This window comes from Rhinoraja longicauda, chromosome 3 (assembly GCF_053455715.1).
Source record: "Rhinoraja longicauda isolate Sanriku21f chromosome 3, sRhiLon1.1, whole genome shotgun sequence".
Lineage (NCBI taxonomy): Eukaryota > Metazoa > Chordata > Chondrichthyes > Rajiformes > Arhynchobatidae > Rhinoraja > Rhinoraja longicauda.
Window position 1 is genome coordinate 39,027,297 of NC_135955.1, and position 22,191 is coordinate 39,049,487.

At 38.0% G+C, this 22,191-nt stretch overlaps 1 protein-coding gene across 1 annotated transcript in view; it reads right to left on the reverse strand.

Moving 5' to 3' along the window:
* tnksa (tankyrase, TRF1-interacting ankyrin-related ADP-ribose polymerase a) overlaps positions 1-22,191 on the reverse strand; it is a 94,987-nt gene that overhangs the window by 42,050 nt on the left and 30,746 nt on the right. The window contains exons 5-10 of the mRNA XM_078395967.1: positions 20,866-20,941; positions 18,476-18,523; positions 6,152-6,246; positions 4,720-4,786; positions 2,712-2,898; positions 1,053-1,174 (exon numbers count right to left, since the gene is read on the reverse strand). Coding sequence (XP_078252093.1) covers positions 1,053-1,174; positions 2,712-2,898; positions 4,720-4,786; positions 6,152-6,246; positions 18,476-18,523; positions 20,866-20,941 — 595 coding nt within the window. The remainder of the gene's footprint in view (positions 1-1,052; positions 1,175-2,711; positions 2,899-4,719; positions 4,787-6,151; positions 6,247-18,475; positions 18,524-20,865; positions 20,942-22,191) is intronic.

Consider the following 22,191-nt stretch of genomic DNA (forward strand, 5'->3'; position numbering starts at 1 on the left):
TGTGATTTTTTCTATTACAAATCTCAAATTGTGGAGTACAGAGGCAAATAAATAAATGATGGGGCTTTGTCCCAAACATTATGGAGGGCACTGTATACGACAAAGTTGATGCGATAGACAGTGGAAGGATTTAATGTACAACAGTGTGGAAGGTTACCAAGTACAGGAATATGGAACTGAGGTTACAATCATATCAGTCAAGCCCTTATTCAATTATGGATCAGGTCAAGAGACAAAGAGACTGAAAACTGTTTTTTTGTAACCCCGATTACCTATCAGACACAGAATCAAGATGTATATCAGCTGCAAGTTAATAATCAAGCAGCCTATTCTATACCACAACAGCAAACACTCCGGCTGCTTGGAATATCCATGGGGAAGAAAGATTACTAATAAAAATAAAAAAATGTCAAGCATGAGCAGGAAATAGAAAAAAGGAATTGAAAAGGATTGCTTAAGAGCTTTAAAGTGCTTGGAATAGAGGGAGATCATTGCCAGCATCAATGGGTTTAGATTTGGCACAGATCAAAATTTACAGGTTTCAGAATATTTTACTGCAAAGTATTGTAACTCAAAGACAGCATCAGGAGCTTAGATAAATAATAACAGTTTACGCAAAGAAATGAGAGATCAAGACATTAAGAATCCGGATCTAATAAATAGTAAAATCTTTATGGTACTAGAGTACCAACTTATGGTACTGGAGTACTAAGCTTAGAAATCCGTAACATTAAAAATGGGAAAACTGGCTATAAGGCAGATGAAAACACAGGTTTTATCTTTCCTTGACTGCACATTTTTATCTAACCTAAAATACTGGTGAAGCAGAAGCTGTAAAAATCTTTAAAGGGAAATAGTTGATATTAGGGAAAGAATGTTTTTAAATGGTGAGAGGAAGTTTAGGGTAATAAAATTCTGGACATTGCAAAATCAAGCATAACGAACTCATTTGGATATCCGAGCCACAAAAATTGTACAAATGTGAGGTCATGCATTTTTTCTGAAGCCACTTTAAAGCAAAACATAGCAATAAATACAGCTTAAATCATTACCAGTGGAGTTTCGTGGGTCTGTGGATGCTTGAAATTTATTATCTCTAAAGCAAGACTCTTTTTCACTTTTGTCAAATCTGCTTCCTTTGCAGCTTGCAGTAATGAATGGCCTTTAAATTCATCTGTTTAAAAAAGAATATAGTTTTCAGCATCAACTCACCATAATTTTCAAGCCAGAATGGCTTCTTCATAAATGGCTTTTTCATTGCTGATGAAATCTCAATCAACTGAAAAAGCTATACAACTTTGCTCAGATGTTTATGCCACCTTGCTCTCGAGCCAAAGAGCACGGAAACAGGCCCCATGGCCCAAACTATTGGCATTTGGCCCATATCTGTCTAAATTTATCCTCTCCAAGTATCTTTAAATGTTTATTCAACTTTGCCATAGTACCTGCCTCGACTACCTCCTCCAGCAGCTCATTCCATATACTACAACCCTTTGTGTAAACAAAGTTGCCCCTCAGGTTCCTATTAAATCTTTCCCCGCCCTTCAACATAAACCTATGACCTCTGGTTCTCGATTCCTCTATTCTGGGTAAAAGATAATGCATTTAGCCTATCTATTCCTCTCATGATCTTGTACACCTCTATACGATCACCCCTCCCCTCCTGCATTCCTATCCTAACAAAATCCTACCCTGCTCAAACTCTCCCTATAGCTCAAGGGCTCGAGTGCTGGCAACATTTGTGTAAATCTTTTCTACACCCTTTCCAGCTTAACAACATCTTTCCTATAACACAGTGCCCAAAACTGAACACAATATTCTAAATGTGGCCTCATCAATGTCTTGTATAACTGTAACATGACCTCCCAACTTCTATACCCATTACTGACTGATGAAGGCCAATGTGCCGAATGCCTTCTTGACCACCATATTTACTTGCGATGCCACTTCAAAGAAACTAAGTATCTGCACTCTGATCCCTCTGCTCCACAACAGTCCCCAGAGCCCTGCCATTCACTGTGTAGGTCCTGCCTTGCTATGACTTCCTAAAATGCAATACCTCGCACTTCCCTTTGTGAAACTCCATTAACCATTCTTCAGCCTACCTGCCCAACCAATAAAGATCCTGTTGCAATTTTTGACAACCATCTTCACTATCAACAATACCGCTTATTTTAGTGACATCTGCAAACTTACTAATCATGTCCTGTACATTCTCATGCAAATCACCCATCACCCTGAGGCACACCACTAGCCACTGAACTCCAGCCCAAAAAACAACCTTCCACTATCACCCTCTGCTTAATTTCATGAAGCCAATTTTCTATCCAGTTAATTAACTCTCCTTGGATCCCATGCAATCTAACCTCCCAGAGCAGATGACCATGCGGAAGCTTGTCAAATGCCTTACTGTACATGTCGGCTCTTCATGTCAACCTTAAATCAAAGGCGAGTAATATGGTTGCAAATCTTCCCTGATTCTACTTTTAAAAACAGTGGTGAAATTGTACTCCAAATTGCAATGTTGTGATAATTCAGACGTATTTTCCATTCTTTTGTTTCACCCCCTCCAAACCCACCAAATTAAAAATAACAAATAAAAGTGAACAATGCACTATATCGTGATCCATTTGCTAGAATTTCTATGCTAAAAATATTTAGCATGCAATAAATTCACTGTAGTTCAATTCCTGTGGAGTTTTGATACTTACATGCAAGCCTCTCTTTTAATTCCGGAGTGGGAGCCATATCCATTGCACTCTTGCCATGGCAATTAACTAGGGTGGGGTCTGCACCATGGCTTAATAGTAGTGAACAGACTTCCACTCTGTTCTTTGATGCAGCTTCATGCAGTGGTGTGAATTGCCAGAGATCCATGGCATTTACACAGGCTCCATGCTAAAGGAGAAAAATATTCTAATGACATCCAGAACTTATCATTATTGTACCCAACAGAACATTCAACACCATTTTCTTTTTTTTGTTCTTTAATTAAATTCTTGACAATGAAACATTAGGATCATAGAGTCATACAGCACAGAAACAGACCCCTTGTCCATACCAGCCAAGATGCCCCATCTAAGTCACATTTGCTCCATATTTCTCTAAGCCTTTCCTATCTATGGACCTGTCCAAATGTTTTTTTAAATGTTGTTATTGTACCTGCCTCAACTACTTCCGCTGGCAGCTTGTTCCATATACCCACGACCTTCTGCATGGAAAAAGTCGCCCCTCAGGTTCTTATTACATTTTTCCCCTCTCACTTTGAAACGATGCCCTGTAGTTCTTTATTGCCCTACCCTGGGAAAAAGACTAGGTATTTACCCTACCTATTCTCCTCATGATTTTATACACCTCTATAAGATCACTCCACAGCCTCCTGTGCTCCAAGGAATTAAGTCTTAGGCTTACCCCCAGCTCTCAAGACCTGACAATATCTTCATGAAGCTTCTTTATACAATTAGCGGCTTAATGACATATTTCTTATAGCAGAGTGACCAAAACTGAATACAATATTAAAGTATAGCCTCACCATCGTCTTATACACTGCAACATGTCCCAAATTCTACACATAATACCCTGACTGATAAAGGCTAATGTACCAAAAGTCTTCTTCATCAACCTATCTACCGATGATGCAATTTTCAGGAAACTATGTACTTGTACTCCTAGATCCCTTTGCTTTACAACACCCCCCCCCCCCCCCCAAATCGCTCAATGTAAAGGTCGTGCCCTAGTTCCATTGCCCAAAGTGCAACACCTCACTCTTATCCGAATTACGCTTCATTAGCCATTCTTCGGCCCACTTCCCCAACTGATTAAGATCCCGTTATAATTCTTGATAATCATCATCACTGTTTATGATACCACCTATTTTATTGTCATCTTCAAAGTTATTTATCTTGCTTTGTACATTCTCATCCATTTTTTGATACAAATGACAAACAGCAATGTTTGACCGGCATCAACCTGAGGCACATCACTCGTCACAAGCCTCCAACACCACCCTTTGCTTCCTACCATGAAGCCAATTCTGCATCCAGTTATGGGTGTAGCCAGAACTTGGAAGTAGCTGAATTTGTACAAGAATACACCAAACAAACCACACCTCTCTGGAATATACTAAAAACAGGAAGCTGGAAAAGCAGCGAATTAGCGAGGAAAAACCTGATAAGGAGGAAGAACAGGGCTTAGAGAAATGGAATGAGAAAGCAGAGGATGGTGTTAATGATAAACAAAGTGGGGAAAAACCATGCTGTCCAGGAACATTATCAGATATTACACAGAAAGACGTCAAAAATAGACCACCAAACAATAATGATGAGAACGCAGGGAGAGGGAATAAGAAAGAAAACTTAAGGGAAAAAGAACAAGAATAGGTACAGCAAAGGTGACGCAAGGATGACCGCAGAAAGCAAAGAGTGTTATAATTAGAAAGGATTATTAGAGCAAAAGAAGATACAAGAGGGAAATAGCAGACAGGAAAAAGAAACGGGTTACATAATAAAAATTGTTGTGAACAGTTTTCCAAGGAAAACAAGTACATGTTCAAAAAGATAAACCTTTTAAGTGAATATTATAAAGTATAATCACTTGTTAGCACATAGGATGCAAACCCGTTTCTATGTTGGATGAAAATGTGGATGTACCTAAGTTCCCAATGATTTAACTAAAAGGCACATGTACCTAAAGACTAAAATTAAACATAAGCATTCTTACCTTCAACAATAATTCAGTGACTTCATAATGACCATATGAGCAAGCATTATGAAGAGGTACAAGGCCACTGAGGAGAGAAGGCAAGAGTTTAGTCAAGGACTTTACAGATTAAGAGATTGACTAAAATTAAACATTTTATTAATATTTTATCTTTAGTTAGTGTCTATCTCTTAAACAATTTATTCTTTTGCCCAAGGAAATGTTGTATCTTTGTATCTTCACTGAACCTCATCTCTCTTCTAACAAAGCAACCACCAATGGGCACTTGGACATCTCACCAAAATCACAACTCATTTGAATCCAATGGAAGGGATGGGGGGTAGTGGAAGGCTGGGTGAGAGAACAGAAGATTGTTACAAAAAATTGAATTAATTTAGTTTAGTTCACTGACATATTAATTAACATGATGTGCTTTAAGTAGGGTAAAGGTCATTGATTTTGTGGAAATGGAATTTGCCAGTGGGTACTGAAGAGGATATGGGACCAATGGTTAGCTTAGAGTCAAATATTATATCTGATCTATCACAAAACATTAACCAGTTGCTTCTCATCGTTTCATTAGATCTGACGAATCTCTCCCAAAATTTGTTTTCAATATCTTTGTCCCCAATTAGCTAATAGCAAGAGAATATACTGCCCATAGAGCCTTCTAATTTCAGAGTTTTAAATTTGTTTATGCCCTCCCTGGATAGTAATTTGTACATGATAGAACATTAACAATTTAATCTTTTTTCAGTGGTGAACATAGAGCAAGAGCTCCACAATGGTTCAGCATAGAATAAAAAGTTCCACAAAAGTGGGATGTCGGCTTGACAAATTTAATGCACAAGATGAATCACGTTCAAACTATAAACAGAATTATTTTTTTTTTCCTTTGTCAACAAACATGACATCCTTCCATTTCCTTCAAATCCGTGTGGCTGACTAAAGACCTCTTAAACACCACTATCCTATCTACCTCCTCCACCACCATCCCTAACAATACATTCCAAGCACCCACCACTGCGTAAAGAAAAAATTGCCACTCCCAAACATCTCCTTTAAACGCTGCTCCCCTGGCATTAAAGCTATATAAATAAAGCCATATAAATAAAAGCAATTTAACCTATTTCATGGTAATACTTCAATTTTACAGCCGTTAAAAATGTCTGGTGCTGCATCCTTTAAAATGATTAAGAAATGAAATTACACTTCTCCATCGTGTAGGTTCAATTGACACGATGTTCCTTTTTGGGATGGGAGTCTTACAGGATTGCAGTTCTCACTTTCAGTTGACCAGTAGACTGGTGCAGCAACTACTTAGCAATTAACTGGTTAATACATTGTACAAATTTGTTAGCCATTGGTCCTCAAAAACTCAAAAAGAACATTGAATGTTACAAAGGTGTTCTCTATCTTTAGCATTCCATGGAAGACCCAACATTTAACTCACCCTTTGTCCTTGGCATGCACGTCGGCTCCATGCTGAAGGAGGAGTTGAACAATCCGCACACGGTTGTAACCAGCCGCCAGGTGCAGAGGAGTAGACTGGAAGCAACAATCAATAATTTTGAAAATAATTAGCAGGAAACAATTTTTTTGACTTTAAGTAACACAATCAATCGAATCAAGTTAAAAATCAACCATATTTATACTGATAGCTCACAAAAGACATTAATACCCATCATCCATAAAACAATTGTGTATAATCCTATGGGCCAAGCAGTTTTCAATATTTTACCTAAGATGGAAGTTCCCTAAAATGAATGAGCATTGAACTGGAAATTAATATTGCCACATAAATGGGAAATATTGTTTACCATTTGCCAAAATACACAGGGGGAGAACTTTTCCTTGGCACCTTGCTGATAATATACACATCCAACATGCATGCTTTTAATAAAACATACATGTTACAACAGTTGGACAATCTGGCCCACCAGATTAATGCTGGGTCTGAAGATTAACACATGCATGACATGTTGATAGCATTTAAGGCTAAAATATTAGAATTAAGTAACTAATACTTAAACATCTCTCCTGAGTAACTGCATTTAAATTTGAAATCTATGTTTGGTGTCAGTTATGAAAATAATAAAATGGAAAATGTTTGTTTTGTAATCTTATTGCCTAACAAACAGCATAATCCACAATGGTCTATTTCTAGGATTACTGTTTAATTAGAAACTTTTTATTCCATTAACAAGATTCCTTTTTCAAGCCAATCATACATGTGCACATGCAAAAAAATTGAATGTGATTCTGGGCACCACAGCCAAGGATAAAATTGTCACAGTACCTGTTCCCTGATGAATAGATCAGCCAATGCAAACAAATAATGTTTGGCTAATAATAAACTACAAACTTCGAGAACAACAAAAATGGCACGGGAAGATCTTGTCAATAATCCTCATCTCACAAAGCTGTGCTAAAGTGATCACCTACCTTGTACAGCCTAGATTTAAAATTGAAAAGTGAATTCATCATCACCTCCTTGATTTCAAATCAAGTCAAAAGTCAAGACTGTTTGTCATATGCCCAGGATATGAACCAAAACAACAAATTTCTTACACTGCAACTTTACAAGCACATTAGCAACAAAAAAATTATCTTTCACAAGAATGGTGCAGGCACTAACATATTGAAGCCACTACAAAAAGTGTAAACATTATCATAGGCTATATTTTGTTTTAGAAAAGCCAGCTGCCAAAATTTACAACTTTAGGTACCACTTCCTCCATTATAATGCAGAATGGATTATAATCCAGAACCAAAGCTTTTCAAGAGGAAAAAAAACCCAACCTACTGGAGATTTAAACTGGTGACAATATGTAATAAAATAAATGGATTTGACAACAAATATTTACTGGATTGGTGATCTAATCGCTGAAAGTAGAGACGAGATTTCTGCATTTTGATATTTCAATGAAAGTCCATTGGGATCCTCTGATATACTATGTCTGCAACTTGTCCACTAACATCGACAGACATGCCTTACGAATCTGGACTGGTTGGCTCATGGGATTAGAGACAAAACGTTTATTATAATAGTTAAATGTCCCTCTGCTTAATCTCATGCTCTCACAGAATAAAAAAACTGCATTTATTAATGCGGATTGTATTAATTAATTCAGAGGAAATCAAGTTATAGTGTGTGCATTAATCGTTACAGGAAAATGAGCAAAGAATGACAAATTAAGTGAAATTGAAAAGAACAATATTTAAAAAATACAATTTAGATCATTTGAGTTGTTTTATTCTGGCAATTATTTAGAAATGAAACTTCAAATGTCATGCATTTTTGTTTCTGCATCACTGCCACATCCCATCATCTTCCGTTTACCCACACAGGCTGGATTGCAGATAGATCCATATTTGGCTTCATGATCAGTTTACGGGAAACTTCTGCAGGGTCCAGCTACAACCAGCCAGGAACTGGAAGGGCTTGCCGGAGAAAAATACAAGAATCTAAACCATAACAAAATCTTATAGAAGGAAATTTGAATCAAGTTCGAACATATCTTTAAAATCAGCATCAGTATATATGAATACATGGTAATATAAGGACTGAAAAGGAATCAAGAACTTGACAATTCTTGACTTCAATTCTCCAGATAATGCAGAATGTGAGCAACAGGCATAAAAGGCAGCTGTTAATGCTTAATATGACACAAACAAATCACTTTTGGCTGATGCAGTGATTCACAGCAGCAACTCATTCATTCCATTGCTAGAGCAACAAAACGCTCACACTGCTTTGTACATATGAAAAAGTAAATAACATATGCAAAGTAAATAACAAACAAATCCATTTGACTTGCTTAGGCAGAACACTAAAATTAAAAAAATAAACAATCTGAAATGTGGCAAACACTTAAAACCATGCAAATTTCAGAACTGAAAAATAGATTTTGGCGTAGATTGATATATATTTAGTGGAATCTTCAGTATGCAATGAATTTAGGGAAGAGCAAAAATGGTTTACAGCATTTTGTTATGATCTTAAGTATATCACGTTGCTGATAACAGGAAGTGGACATGATTCGCCAAGTTACAAATAAAAACTTAAGCTTTCAAAAATTACTCAGAAATTAAAAAAATAACCTTGTTCCCAAGCAGAAATCTTTAATATCAAACAAAAAATTGAAGTTTTAAATATTAAAAATACAGTCATCTGTTATATTTAGTGAAAATCATTGAAATTGAAGCAATTTATTTACCACTGATGTTTCTCAAAAGATCAATCTTTACAAATAAACCAAAAGCTTGTGATACTTCAAAGAACATTCAATCCCATGTCTGAAGAAGGGTCTCGACCCGAAACGTCACCCATTCCTTCTCTCCTGAGATGCTGCCTGACCTGCTGAGTCACTCTAGCATTTTGTGAATAAATACCTTTGATTTATACCAGCATCTGCAGTTATTTTCTTACACTATTCAATCCCATATTAGGTCATTGTGGATGAATAATTAAGTAACCGAGTTGTTGGACCCTCATATCAATACTTCACTTCCCAATTTGTAAATGGTGTGCCATTGAAAAATACTATCAGTTTTCTTAGAAAGAGACACAGAGTCTTTGAGTAACTCAATGTGTCAGGCAGCATCTCTGGAGAACATGAATAACTGATATTTCAGGTTGGGACATTTCTTAGGGCGCAACCAGAAAAGCCACCAATCCATGTTCTCCAGAGATGCTGCCTGACCTGCTAAGTTACCCCAGCACCGTGTCTTTTTTTTGTAAACTAGCATCTGCAGTTCCTAGTTTCTACTTCTATCAATGATCATAGCAATATTTAATCCAAACACCTGTCACAGACCAACATAATTAGGCCAAATTGTCTGTAAAGAATTAGAGCAATGATTTGCTTTATGTACTTCCCAAGTTACATTTAGTCCTCAATGTCATACCTTTTCAAAGAACTAGGTGAGTCGGAAAATTCAGCTACCCTAAGTAAATTCCCAAAGTAGTTAGAGCTCACTGTCTGATTAAAATACTCATCTGGAGAGTAAATGTTGTAGTCTTAAGAGATAAGCTTTTTGGTATGTAGTCCCTACTTCAATACTGAATAATCAGACACAAAAACAGAAAAAATGTAATCCCACCACTAGTCACATCTTTCCACCCTTACCCCATTCCGGTTTCTACAAAGATCACTCCCTCTGCAACTCCTTGGTTCGCTAATCCCTTCCCACCACAAATTGCTCGATCCTCAGGTATTTTCCCCTGCAAGCTCCGTAGACATAATACTTGTCCCTGCAATTCTTCTCTTATTCCATCCAGAAACCCCAGCAACCCTTCCAAATGAGACAAAGATTCAAATGCAGCTTTTCAAATCTCATCTACTGCATTAAGTACTTCCAAAGCAGCCTCCTTTACATCAACAAGACTAAGAGTAGACTAGGCGACTATTTCACCAAATATTTGTGCTCTGACTGCCAACACCTGCAGGATCTCCCAGTTGCTAACTATTTTAACTCACCTTCCAAATCATATAACGACCTTTCTGTCTTTGGCCTCCTCCACTGCCAGAGTGAGACTACACACAAACCTGAGAAAGTACCTCATACTCTGCTTGGGTTTCTAATAATCCACCAGTATGATCATTGAATTCTCTAATTTCAAGTAATACCCCCTCTCTCTTTCCAGTGCCATCCACCCCAATTATTTTTCCCATCTCCCTGTCACCCTACTCCCTTTGCCTCTTTTGTATGTTCATCTTCCATCCCTAAGTCCGACATTTCCCTTTACCCCTCTCTTTCCCCTCCCCCATCCATTCCAACATTTGGCAATTAAATTCTCCTCACCTGCATCTTACTTTCCAGACTTTGCCCAACTCCAACCTCATTATTCCAGCTTTCTTCCACCTACATCAGTGTGAAGCAGAGTCCTAACCCAAAACGTGGTCTGTTTATTCCCTCCACAGATGCTGCCTGATCTGCTGTTCTTTGGGTTTTTCTTCAAGATTCCAGCAGCTGCAGTTTCTTGTGCCTCCAGAAAACTAGACACAGTCACAGATACAAGGATGTTGCCAGGACTAGAGGGTCTGAGTTATAGGGAGAGGTTGAGTAGGCTGGGACTCTATTTCTTGGAGGGCAGGAGGATGAGGGGTGATTTTATAGAGGTGTATAAAATCATGAGAGGAATAGATTGGGTAGATGCACAGTCTCTTGCCCAGAGTAGGTGAATTGAGGACCACAGGACAGGTTTAAGGTGAAGGGGAAAAGATTTAATAGGAATCCGAGAGGTAACCTTTTCACACAAATGGTGGTGATGCATGGAACAAGGTGCCAGAGGAGGTAGTTGAGGCAGGGACTACCCCAACGTTTAAGAAACAGTTACACCGGTACATGGATAGGACAGGTTTGGAGGGATATTGACCAAATGCAGACAGGTGGTACTGGTGGCCGGTATGGGCAAGTTGGGCCGAATGGCCTGTTCCACACTGTATTACTCTATGACTTCACCAAACATGAATATTTTTAAGAATGATCCAGGAATGATGCAAAATAATTTTTGATAAGATGTCTTCCAGCCATAAAATAAATTTCTAGCAATTCAGAGTACCAAGACACAAAAAGATGCTTTGGTACACATACAACAATGTAATAAGCCAGGAAACTCCACGTTATGTGATTCACAACCCCGCCTTTATGTAATTCTCAAATCATTATTTAAGATATGGAATAGAATTCTCTCGTGCAGCATTTATGTGGGGGTTCAAATTAAACAAACACAAAAGGCAAGGGAAATATATTTAATCTATTTTAGGCTTTTTCCCATTCATATTTCTTGTCGCATGAGCAGTAATATGTCTTTTTTGGTGCAGTCGGTTCCTTTTGCTGTCCAGCAGTTCTAGACAATAGACAATAGGTGCAGGAGTAGGCCATTCAGCCCTTCGAGCCAGCACCGCCATTCAATGCGATCATGGCTGATCACTCTCAATCAGTACCCCGTTCCTGCCTTCTCCCCATACCCTCACTCCACTATCCTTAAGAGCTCTATCCAGCTCTCTCTTGAAAGCATCCAACGAACTGGCCTCCACTGCCTTCTGAGGCAGAGAATTCCACACCTTCACCACTCTCTGACTGAAAAAGTTCTTCCTCATCTCCGTTTTTAAATGGCCTACCCCTTATTCTTAAACTGTGGCCCCTTGTTCTGGACTCCCCCAACATTGGGAACATGTTTCCTGCCTCTAATGTGTCCAATCCCCTAATTATCTTATATGTTTCAATAAGATCCCCCCTCATCCTTCTATATTCCAGAAGGATGTCACTCTGCCACTCCCAGGAGTTTTACATATTATTTACCCTCAAGATGCCTGAAAGAGGGCCAGCAGATTTAAGCACCAGTTGCAAATGACTACTGTTACCTGTTGCGAGTTATGCTGAACTATATTTGACATGCATTTAAAAGTGTACGTCTCCATTCAAACTGAAGACCGGAAGTTGAAAAGCATTTGCAGTCGTTTGTGTCTCAAACACAGCTATTGACCACTTGAGAGATGCGCTTTGGAAACTGACTTATCCAATCATTTTAAGTGCCCCACTGCCATGGAGGAAATGTTGGAATTGTTGGAATCCATCTCCACTTACAACAGGGGTTACCATGGGAAATAGGATTTTGTAATATTGTGATTATGGACTGTTTTATAGGAATGCAACCCGCAATAACATAGCCTAAATTTAATTTTACCTTGCAAATGCAAAGTGCAAGCCAAAAGTCACATGTTAATAAGTTAAATATATTTGGAGAAATTCAGAAACAATTCATAGAAAAATAAAAGAAAATATCTTGGTGTCCTCTACATTTCAGGCCCCCACACTTCAAAGAGTCCAAATGGAATACAAGCATGTGATTGCTGACAGGAGATACAATTGCTGTAGAGCTGGTTGGAAAAGGTAAACTAATTTCATATAGAGACTTGCAACACCTTTGTATTGCCATAAAATCTAAGTATATTTTTGTGAGCTGGAGATGAATACAGTCACATCAACTATCCAATCAATGTAAACAGTTTAAGACAGTTTCTTCTCTCACATTGAACGCAACAATACTATTAAAAATGTTATAAATTGAGGAACGGGCATTGGACCGAAGCAGACACTCTTCAGTTGTTGAATGACATAAGAAAATACTATGAGATCTAAGAAACAGCAAGCAAGATCTCTTTAGAGCTGTGCAACTGTCTAACAGATTTTCAGGAGAGCAGCCAAACCACTCAAAATTCATATTTAAACTGAACAAATGAGAGAAGACAAGATGAGGGTGAAGTGGGGGGAGAAATTTCAAGATTATGGAATAAAGGCAAATAAAAGAGATTAAACCTATTTCTTGCAAAGTTTAAAAACCTTCAGACTGGCTTTGCCAAATTTCCAGGTTGTATTTTCTATCCAAGGATGATGTTGATTCTGTTCACTGGCGGGACTGGTGTATGTTGAAAGGCTGGAGCAATTAGGCTTGTATACACTGGAATTTAGAAGGATGAGGGGGGATCTTATTGAAACATATAAGATAATTAGGGGATTGGACACATTAGAGGCAGGAAACATGTTCCCAATGTTGGGGGAGTCCAGAACAAGGGGCCACAGTTTAAGAATAAGGGGTAGGCCATTTAGAACGGAGATGAGGAAGAACTTTTTCAGTCAGAGAGTGGTGAAGGTGTGGAATTCTCTACCTCAGAAGGCAGTGGAGGCCAGTTCGTTGGATGCTTTCAAGAGAGAGCTGGATAGAGCTCTTAAGGATAGCGGAGTGAGGGGGTATGGGGAGAAGGCAGGAACGAGGTACTGATTGAGAGTGATCAGCCATGATCGCATTGAATGGCGGTGCTGGCTCGAAGGGCTGAATGGCCTACTCCTGCACCTATTGTCTATTGTCTATTGTCTATCCTCCCTTGGTGAAAGGTTGAGAAAGATATGGACAGGGCTACTTTATGTTGTGCTTGGGAAGCATGCCAAAATAGACCGAAGGTCAGTTAATTTGGGAAGGATGGCCCACAAGGGAATGGAGGGTTGTTGGCAAAGCAGAGACTGCATAGTAGTGTGGTGTATGGATGGGATAGAGTGTGTCTGAAATGCTTGGGGGTAGATCCTCAGGAGGTTAGAATGGGTCATGCAAGGACGCTGGGTGTGGGGCAGAGGGGTGAGACAGAAAGGCATCAATGCAGAGTCTTTGGAGGCAAGGGACAGGGTGAGTGGTGCAGGGTGCCGCAGAAAAGAGCATTTATTGGGGCAGGCATGAGGTGGGATGGGGCAAAAGGTCTGTAGATTCGGTTGACACATACAAGAGTAATTAATAGCTGAGATGGTGAACTTTTAAGCCCCAGAGAAAAGCCAGTTAGAAAGCTGCTGGAATTTTCCTAGTCTCCAGATGGTGGATTAAAACTTCAGCGGTATGTGGGGTAATTGTGGAAAGAGATGGGCGGAAGCCTACTTTGAGACAGTGGGTCTTGGGGTAGAATAATACATTCTTGTGGTGAATTAATATTAATACTGGACAAGACCTCAACAGTTGAGGTAGTTTCTTACAAATCTTTAGAACAGTTCCTATATTCATTTTTAGCATTCCCGTAATAATGATGCAACAACAGGGGTATTATTGCGTAGAGACTCAGAACTATTCAAGGGATTCGCACATATGCAAGACCAGAGGACAACAAGTTATTGTGTATAAGACCAGTGTACAACAAGAGGTTTGTCTTCCAAAAAGAGTTCTCTCTCATAAGGTAAATCTTGCCTTTCAAATAATTGCTCCATATGCAGAGTTTAAATTATTTGAGGCATTGTAAAAAGAAACAAGCAGCAGGTAATTAAATGGCACACATAGTCCAATTCAATTGGAGATAGCCGCCAGAATGGAATCACAGGCAAGAATACAGTGTATGCAGTAGGCAAGGGTAGAGTTCGGCGATAATAAATTTGTGACTTTTTGATATTTAACTAAAATAAACTGTAGACTGGAAGCAAAGTTCAAGATGAGGCGTTAGTTGGAAGGCAGAATGATTAAAGAATGGATTTTTGAGAATTAATTTTTGTGGAAACAAATAACATTTAAGGACAGAATTATTTACAACTCTGATGTATTATTCATAGAGTTGTCCGCTTTCCATACTTTCCAAATTTCTACAGGTTATTAATTTGGTTTGTGCAACATGTGTCCTGAAATTAATTGATGCAGCAAAATTTCTTTCTTTTCATTTTCTGCAAAAGTTTAAAAAAAGATTTCCAAAGATAAAATGTCAGCATAACTACAAAATTATATATCCAATAACTCAGTAAATCAACCATGGCAGTCACTGAGATGTACAAGGTTGGAGTCTGCAAATCAGTCTAGGATCCTGCTTTGGATGCCAAATGGCGAATGGGTGCCTGGACTCAGTGACAACATCCATGCATAGATAGGAAAAGACATCTGTAAAAATGCACCTAGCAATGTGGACTCCAGAAAAGTACACAACTCATGAAAAGAGACAAAGGCATGGAGAACACAAGTCTGATAAAGAAAGATAATATTCCAACTGTTACCAGACTAGTAGTTAAAATGTGATTTATTTTTTAAACTAAAACAATTCTTAAAAGTATTGGGCTGAAGAATTTGAAAAAGAACGGAAATTTGGGAGAATCCCCAAAATCTTAGGCAGCATTAATCACAAGTAGCATGACATTGTAATTGTAAAGCAACCTTAGAAAAGTATGCCTTAAATATGCTTTCATCCTTCCACAATGGATGATAGCTACAAAACCTGAACAGTGATGACAGCGGTCAGGTGTGAGAATGCACTTTCTTGGTTAGATGTATGGACCAGGAAATAACTGATTTTTCATTTGCCATATTAGTTTAGCATGGAACAAATAAAATATTCAGTCAACGATGAAGGTGAAAGAGCAGAGCTGGAAAGAGAATTAAACAAAAATTCTGCGATGAACTCCATTCTACAACTATTCTTTCCCTTTTTGTATGGTATTAGAGAGGGGTTCATCACTAACCAGTTGACAAGAAAACAAAATAGGAGCATTTTTACATCTGAAAGTTATCTGTATCTAAAATTCATGTATGATTTTCTGAGTGCATATTTTCAGGCAAATTCAACAATATTATTATTGTAGTGCCTGCACAAAATATTGCTGAATGTCATTCCTTGATAGTCCAAGCATTAATAGTTGATCTTGATTTGAACATTTTTTTCCTTCAATAAAGCATAATCATGAGCACGTTCTGTCACTTTTGCTTTTGCAGAGTTAATGACAAGACTTAACAGCACTGATATACAGAGAAATATTGGAGTCCAAGTCCATAGCTGTCTGAAAATTGCAACACAAGAAGAGTGGTAAAGAGATGTATGGCATGCTTGCCTTCATGAGTCAGAGCATTGAATACAAGAGTCTGGAGGTCATATTGCAGTGTTATACGACTTTGGTTACTGTATTTGGAGTACTCTGAGTGATTCTGGTCGCCACATTACAGGAAGGATGTGGAGGCTTTGGAGAGGGTGTAGAAGAGGTTTACCAGAATGGCGCCTAGATTAGAGGATATTAGCTATAAGGAGATGTGTGGGAAGCAACTGCAGATGCTAGTTTAAACTGAAGAAAGACATCAGTAAACTTCAATACATTCAAAACTCCGCTGCCCGTCTACTCACCCACACCCCGATCCGTGACCATATCACCCCCGTCCTTTACAAACTCCACTGGCTCCCCATCCCCCAGAGAATCCAGTACAAAATCCTCCTCATGACCTACAAAGCCCTCCATAACCTGGCCCCATCCTACCTGTCCGACCTCCTCCACAGGCACACTCCCACCTGCACCCTCCGCTATGCTGCTGCCAATCTCCTATCCCCCCACATCCGGACCAAACTCAGATCCTGGGGGGACAGGGCTTTCTCCATCGCTGCTCCCACCCTATGGAACTCACTACCTCAAACCGTCAGAGACTCCTCCACACTCACCACATTCAAAACATCACTGAAGTCTCACCTATTCAGTACTGCCTTCAACCACTGAAGGTCACCCCATCCTCTGTCTCCTTTCTCTGTTCGTTTACTTATTTATCTATTTATTCACTTCCCTATGTTCTCTAAATCCCTGTAAAGCGTCTTTGAGTATATGAAAAGCGCTATATAAATGTAATGTATTATTATTATTATTATTATAAAAAGCTGGAGTAACTCAGCGGGTCAGATAGCATTTCTGGAGAAAAGGAATAGGTAACATTTCTGGCTGAAGAAGGGTCTTGATCCAAACGTCACTTCTCCAGAGATGCTGTCTGACCCGCTGAGTTACTCCTGCTTTTTGTGTCTATCTTAACTATAAGATATCGGAAAAACTTGGATTTTTTTCTCTGGATTGTCAGAGGTTGAGGGGAGACTCTAGAGGAGTATATAAAATGATGAGAGAAACAGATGAGACAGATGCTCAGAACCTTTTTCCCCAGAATGGAAATGTCAAAGGCTAGAGGGCATAGCTTTAAGGTGAGAGAATTAAAAGTTTAAAGTAGATGTAATAAAAAGGAACTGCAGATGCAAGTTTATACCAAAGATAGTTCAGTTTAAAGGAGATGAGCAGGATTTTTTTTTTTCACATGGATAGTAATGGGTGCCTGGAATGTGCCGCCATGGATTTTTGGAGGCAGGCAGCTACCAGTCGTAAGGAAAAGGTTTTTGGAAAGGCACATGGATAAGCAGGTAATTGAGGGATATGTATTATGTGCAGGCAGAGGAGATTACCGGAATGGCAGAGTAGTGCAGTAACTCTGGTTCTGTGACAGTAGAGATTGAATATAAAACAGTAAGCACAGGAACAGGTCTTCTCTCTCTACTGTCACAGAGTTGCTGCACCATTGTGCCACCCTTTCATATTTTTGTCTCCCTTTCAGCTTTTATTTGACAATTCAACTTGATAGCAGGAGAAACTATCAATTTTTAGTCATTTCAGCCAACAATGCACCCATTAGTCATATCAACTAAAATACAATTCAACATTAAACTGCAGCCTTTGGCAAGTTGACATGTCTACCATAGGGGTTTTTTGTGATGTGGACATATATAGCCTGTGAATAAAGTGCACTAATTAATCCTCCAGGATGTGTGTTTTTTAAGCATTCACTCAACAATTGCTGTCTATGTGCTCAAGCGACTCTGCAAACTTCTCTCTATGTTATTGAAAAAAAACTATGATGAAATTAGGCCAAATGTTTATCAAGCATTTTCTGCAGTTTGAATGTCTTCTATCTGCACACCCAAAGATCAGAAAATTGCAGGTGTACACCATTCAAATCAATGGATTAGCAGAAAACTGCTTTGCGGCCAGAATTTATGAATAATGCCTGCAGTTGGGCAAAGTGCAAAAACGTTATACTTTTGATAGTATTTAGTTTTCTTCGCTATCACAAGCATATTGAAATCTAATATTTTGCACAATACAGACTACAGGTACTAACTATAGCCAGCAAATCATGCTACTTCAGCAAGATATCAGCAACATTAATCACAAATGAACTAGTAATCAGATTTACATATAAATTATAATTAATTTCCAAATTAGGCCAAGTATTTGTAAAGATAAACCATTGAGATTAAATTAGGAAAGAGAAACAAAAAGGAGGGAATACAGGATTGGCAATACTGCAAGCTGCAATGGTTAAACTTACATATAATCAGCTATTTGCTTATATGTCCCACATCCACTAAATTATGGATATAACATTTTTGAACAAATCACAGACCGTATATTTGACACTGCAGTACCAGTAAATAACCATAGTGCATAAGAAGTGTACCATATTTCCATTTCTACATCGTAGACTGATGGGGTGAGGTTCTGCAGTCTGCAATGTCAAAAATGAAAAAAAAATCTTATTTAGTAAAAGAGATCACTATAACCAGTCTGAGCTTAGGTTTTGCCCAAAAAACATTTGCGACAGCAAACTATGTATAATATTCTTAACACAAGATCGATCATTAATTAAAGTGTTAATTGTTCCATTATACCCTTTTTATGAAACCAAATGTATGTAGATACCTCATAACTGCACATTGATGCAACATATGAAAAACTAACTTTTTGATCAGATGAAGCCTGGGTATTTTCTATTAAAATGAAAAATTATGCAAAAGCTGTTTGATTTACTTCTCTACTGCCTGTTTCAAGTTTTAATGCATATTTTTATACATTACTTTTCATGTTTTGGCTTAATACCTGGACAGTGTAAATTTTCCTGCTTTCATGATAAATATGTTTTAAAAAAAACCTATAAGTTAAGTAATGTATGAAACCTGCAGCAGACACTTAACACACAAGGCGTTAAAACAGCCAGTCTAGAATACCTAGAATGCCAATTTTCTGTAGTTGGCCGATCACTATTTTGAAACAATATTAACAGGCAGTGTTGAAGTCATGAGGTTTATGCTTAAAATTTTTTTTTAAATCTCCAAATATTTTTACACATGGAAATTATTTTTTTACCAGCCTTTTCAGAATTACCATTGCAAAGCTTGTTTTAAATGCTACTTAAGATTCCATCAGGTTAGCAACAAAATGCATTCAATGAATACCATTTGGGCTGGGCCATTGAATTCTCATGAAAGATTCCACACCTGATGATTTCTATCTTCTAACTTCCTCATCTATACATTTCATTAAATAAAAACATTGGGTCTTGGACTTCACAGTTAAGGCCTGCACAACCTTATGAATGCAGGACAGGGATAGGTTAAGCTGAAAACTTTTTATTCATTTCCTGATATGGGTTGAAACTATTTCAACTGAAACTGCACTAATTTTCATCAGGCATTCCACCTGCAACATACATGCCATTGCACTAAATGAATAAAGAATGTTCAAATTAACCTCAGCTCTTGAAGTTAAACTAATTATACGGTCTCTGACCAGACTAAATCGCATACACTAATGGAAATACATCCTTGTAAAAGGCCTATGAATTATACAAAAGTTAATACTAGTGAAATGAGGGGCTGACAAAAGAGTTTACGCGACAATCAAATCTAAACTGTATTATACGCTACATTGTTGTTGAGTAACTCGGGCATTGCTTCTTACAGCCAGGAAAATACCAACTTTTAAATTTTGTGCTCCCAATCCACTCATGCCAACATCCTCCATTAGCTTGGGAATTTAACCTTCTACAGAGTAGAGTCCAGCCATTGGAATGGTGCCAAATGGAGAGGTAGTCTGCTCCTGCTCCTCCGCAAAAGGGAAGAAAAATATAATTTCCTTACTATTCTTTGAATGGCTTCCAGTGTTAAAGTTTGCTGTTGAGGCCTCTGTTGAACTTGAATGCACGATACATGCTCCATCCAAATTTGCATGCATTTTTCAGAAGGCTTTCAGTAAGCCACAAGTCGCCACACATCCCTTCAATGTTCAGCCAATGCTGATTTCAGCAGCCAGAAAGTATGTTTAAAAATGCTAAGAACCAACATGACACCGATCTTCTGACCAGAAATAGGCATGTACTGAGTCTATTTTTGTAGTGTAAACTTTTTATAATACATTCCAATTGCTTTCCTGAATCTCCAAACAGCTTTTGCTAAAAGTGGCCCATGGTGAATACACAAATACCAAATCAAGTTGAAAACACAAGCCAAGTTTGATGCCACTGATCTAATACAAAAATTAGATATACTACCAGACAAATAAAAATATCACTCAGTTTTGTTACTGGGCTATTTTGTACATTTGACAGTGCTAAACTTTGGGAAAACAAACTCACAATATTTACATCAAAACATCTCAAATATTGTGCAATACATATTTTGGCATCCTCTAAATTCAAGGCCTCATGTTGTGTTCACTATTCCGGCAATAAACATTAGACCAACTAGTACCAATATTATCACGTGTTATACACAAGATGCCCTCTCTCTCAAGGTGTGCACCTCTTATTCCCACATTTCATATGACCATAATCTGTATGTTTCACTGAAATCCTAGCGATGACATAAACTTTGGTTAAATGTTCCACCCAGACTAGGGTGGAATTATTCTAAAAGTTATTAATTCACTTAAGCATTTACTTGCACAAGCCTTTGATAAGTGTGAAGATCAAAATTAAATAAAGGTCTGACATTTTTCAACTTAATCAAGATTTGTGTTCCTGTACACTTCTGTTTAAGTAATAAATTTGGAAAAGCATATACGTATTCTTACTTTTCTTCCATCACTGGCATGACAGTTTACATTCAGTGGAGTGAGCAGTGCCATGAGTTTCTCTTCATTACCACTCCTGAAATGAAAAAAAAAAAATCACAAATAAAAATAATCAGAATTTATCAATTTTAGCAACTAGAGAGGTGATGTTTTGAAAAATAATGGATCTTGTAAGTAAAGGCAATAAAAAAAGGACAAAATTAAAAGTTCTCTGACCCTGATCGCAGGAGTTATAGTGACTCATTATAGAAGAAGGGTCTCGACCCAAAACGTCACCCATTCCTTCTCTCCCGAGATGCTGCCTGACCTACTGAGTTACTCCAGCATTTTGTGAATAAATAAAAAGGTAGCTGTTGTTCCAAACTTTTGGTCACTAAGTACACTACAAATTACAGTGCACGAAGTTACACATAACCCCAAAAAAGTGAAATCCACCAAAAAGCAAAAAAAAGTGACCATCATACTATCATATACCTGCTCACTATTCTGGTCTACAAATTGATTTTTGTTGCTTACTCCTGTGTTTGCAATATTATTATCATGGACAAGGAACTGTCAATGGTGGAATCTTGAGTAAAACACAAAGTGCTGGAGTTACTTAGCAGGTCAGGCAGCATTTCTGGAGAACATGCATAGGTGACATTTCAGGCTGAAGAAGGGTCCTGACTCGAACCTTTGCCTATCCATAGACTCCACAGATGCTGCCTGGCCCACTGAGTTATTCCAACACTTTGTGTTTCTGGAATTTATGGTCAATTTCCCCTTAATTTAAATCTAATCTTTTCCTGCCAGAACAAGGATTTAGAGGTATGGCATAGAAATCCACTTCCAAAGTAACCATGGAAAGAGGGATTAAAATGTGATTTAAACATTTAATCAAAAGTTTAATTCTAATAACATGAGCCCAGCATTAGAGTTTCTAGTTTCAAATGGGAAAATTTCAAAGCAAATTTTTATTTATCACTCAGTGTGTATATATTTTATTAGTATATTTTATAGTTTATTAATTAAAGGCATTTTTTGGGCTATAAACTGGTATAAACTTTGATATAAACCAGCATCCGTGGTTCTTTTTTTATTACATTTTGGGGCTATGACATGAATAGAAGTAGCAGCAGGCCACTCGCCCCCTTGTGCATTCTCCGCTACTTACACTTTTTTTTTGCTACTTACACTAAGCAATGTACATAGACAATTAACCTGCCAGCACATCTTTGGAATGTTGGAGGAAATCAGAGCAAATTGTAGCTTGTAATATCAATTACAGACAGAGAAGTCCTGATTTTAGAATATCTGAAGTTGTAAGATATTTCTGTTTCAGTGGCC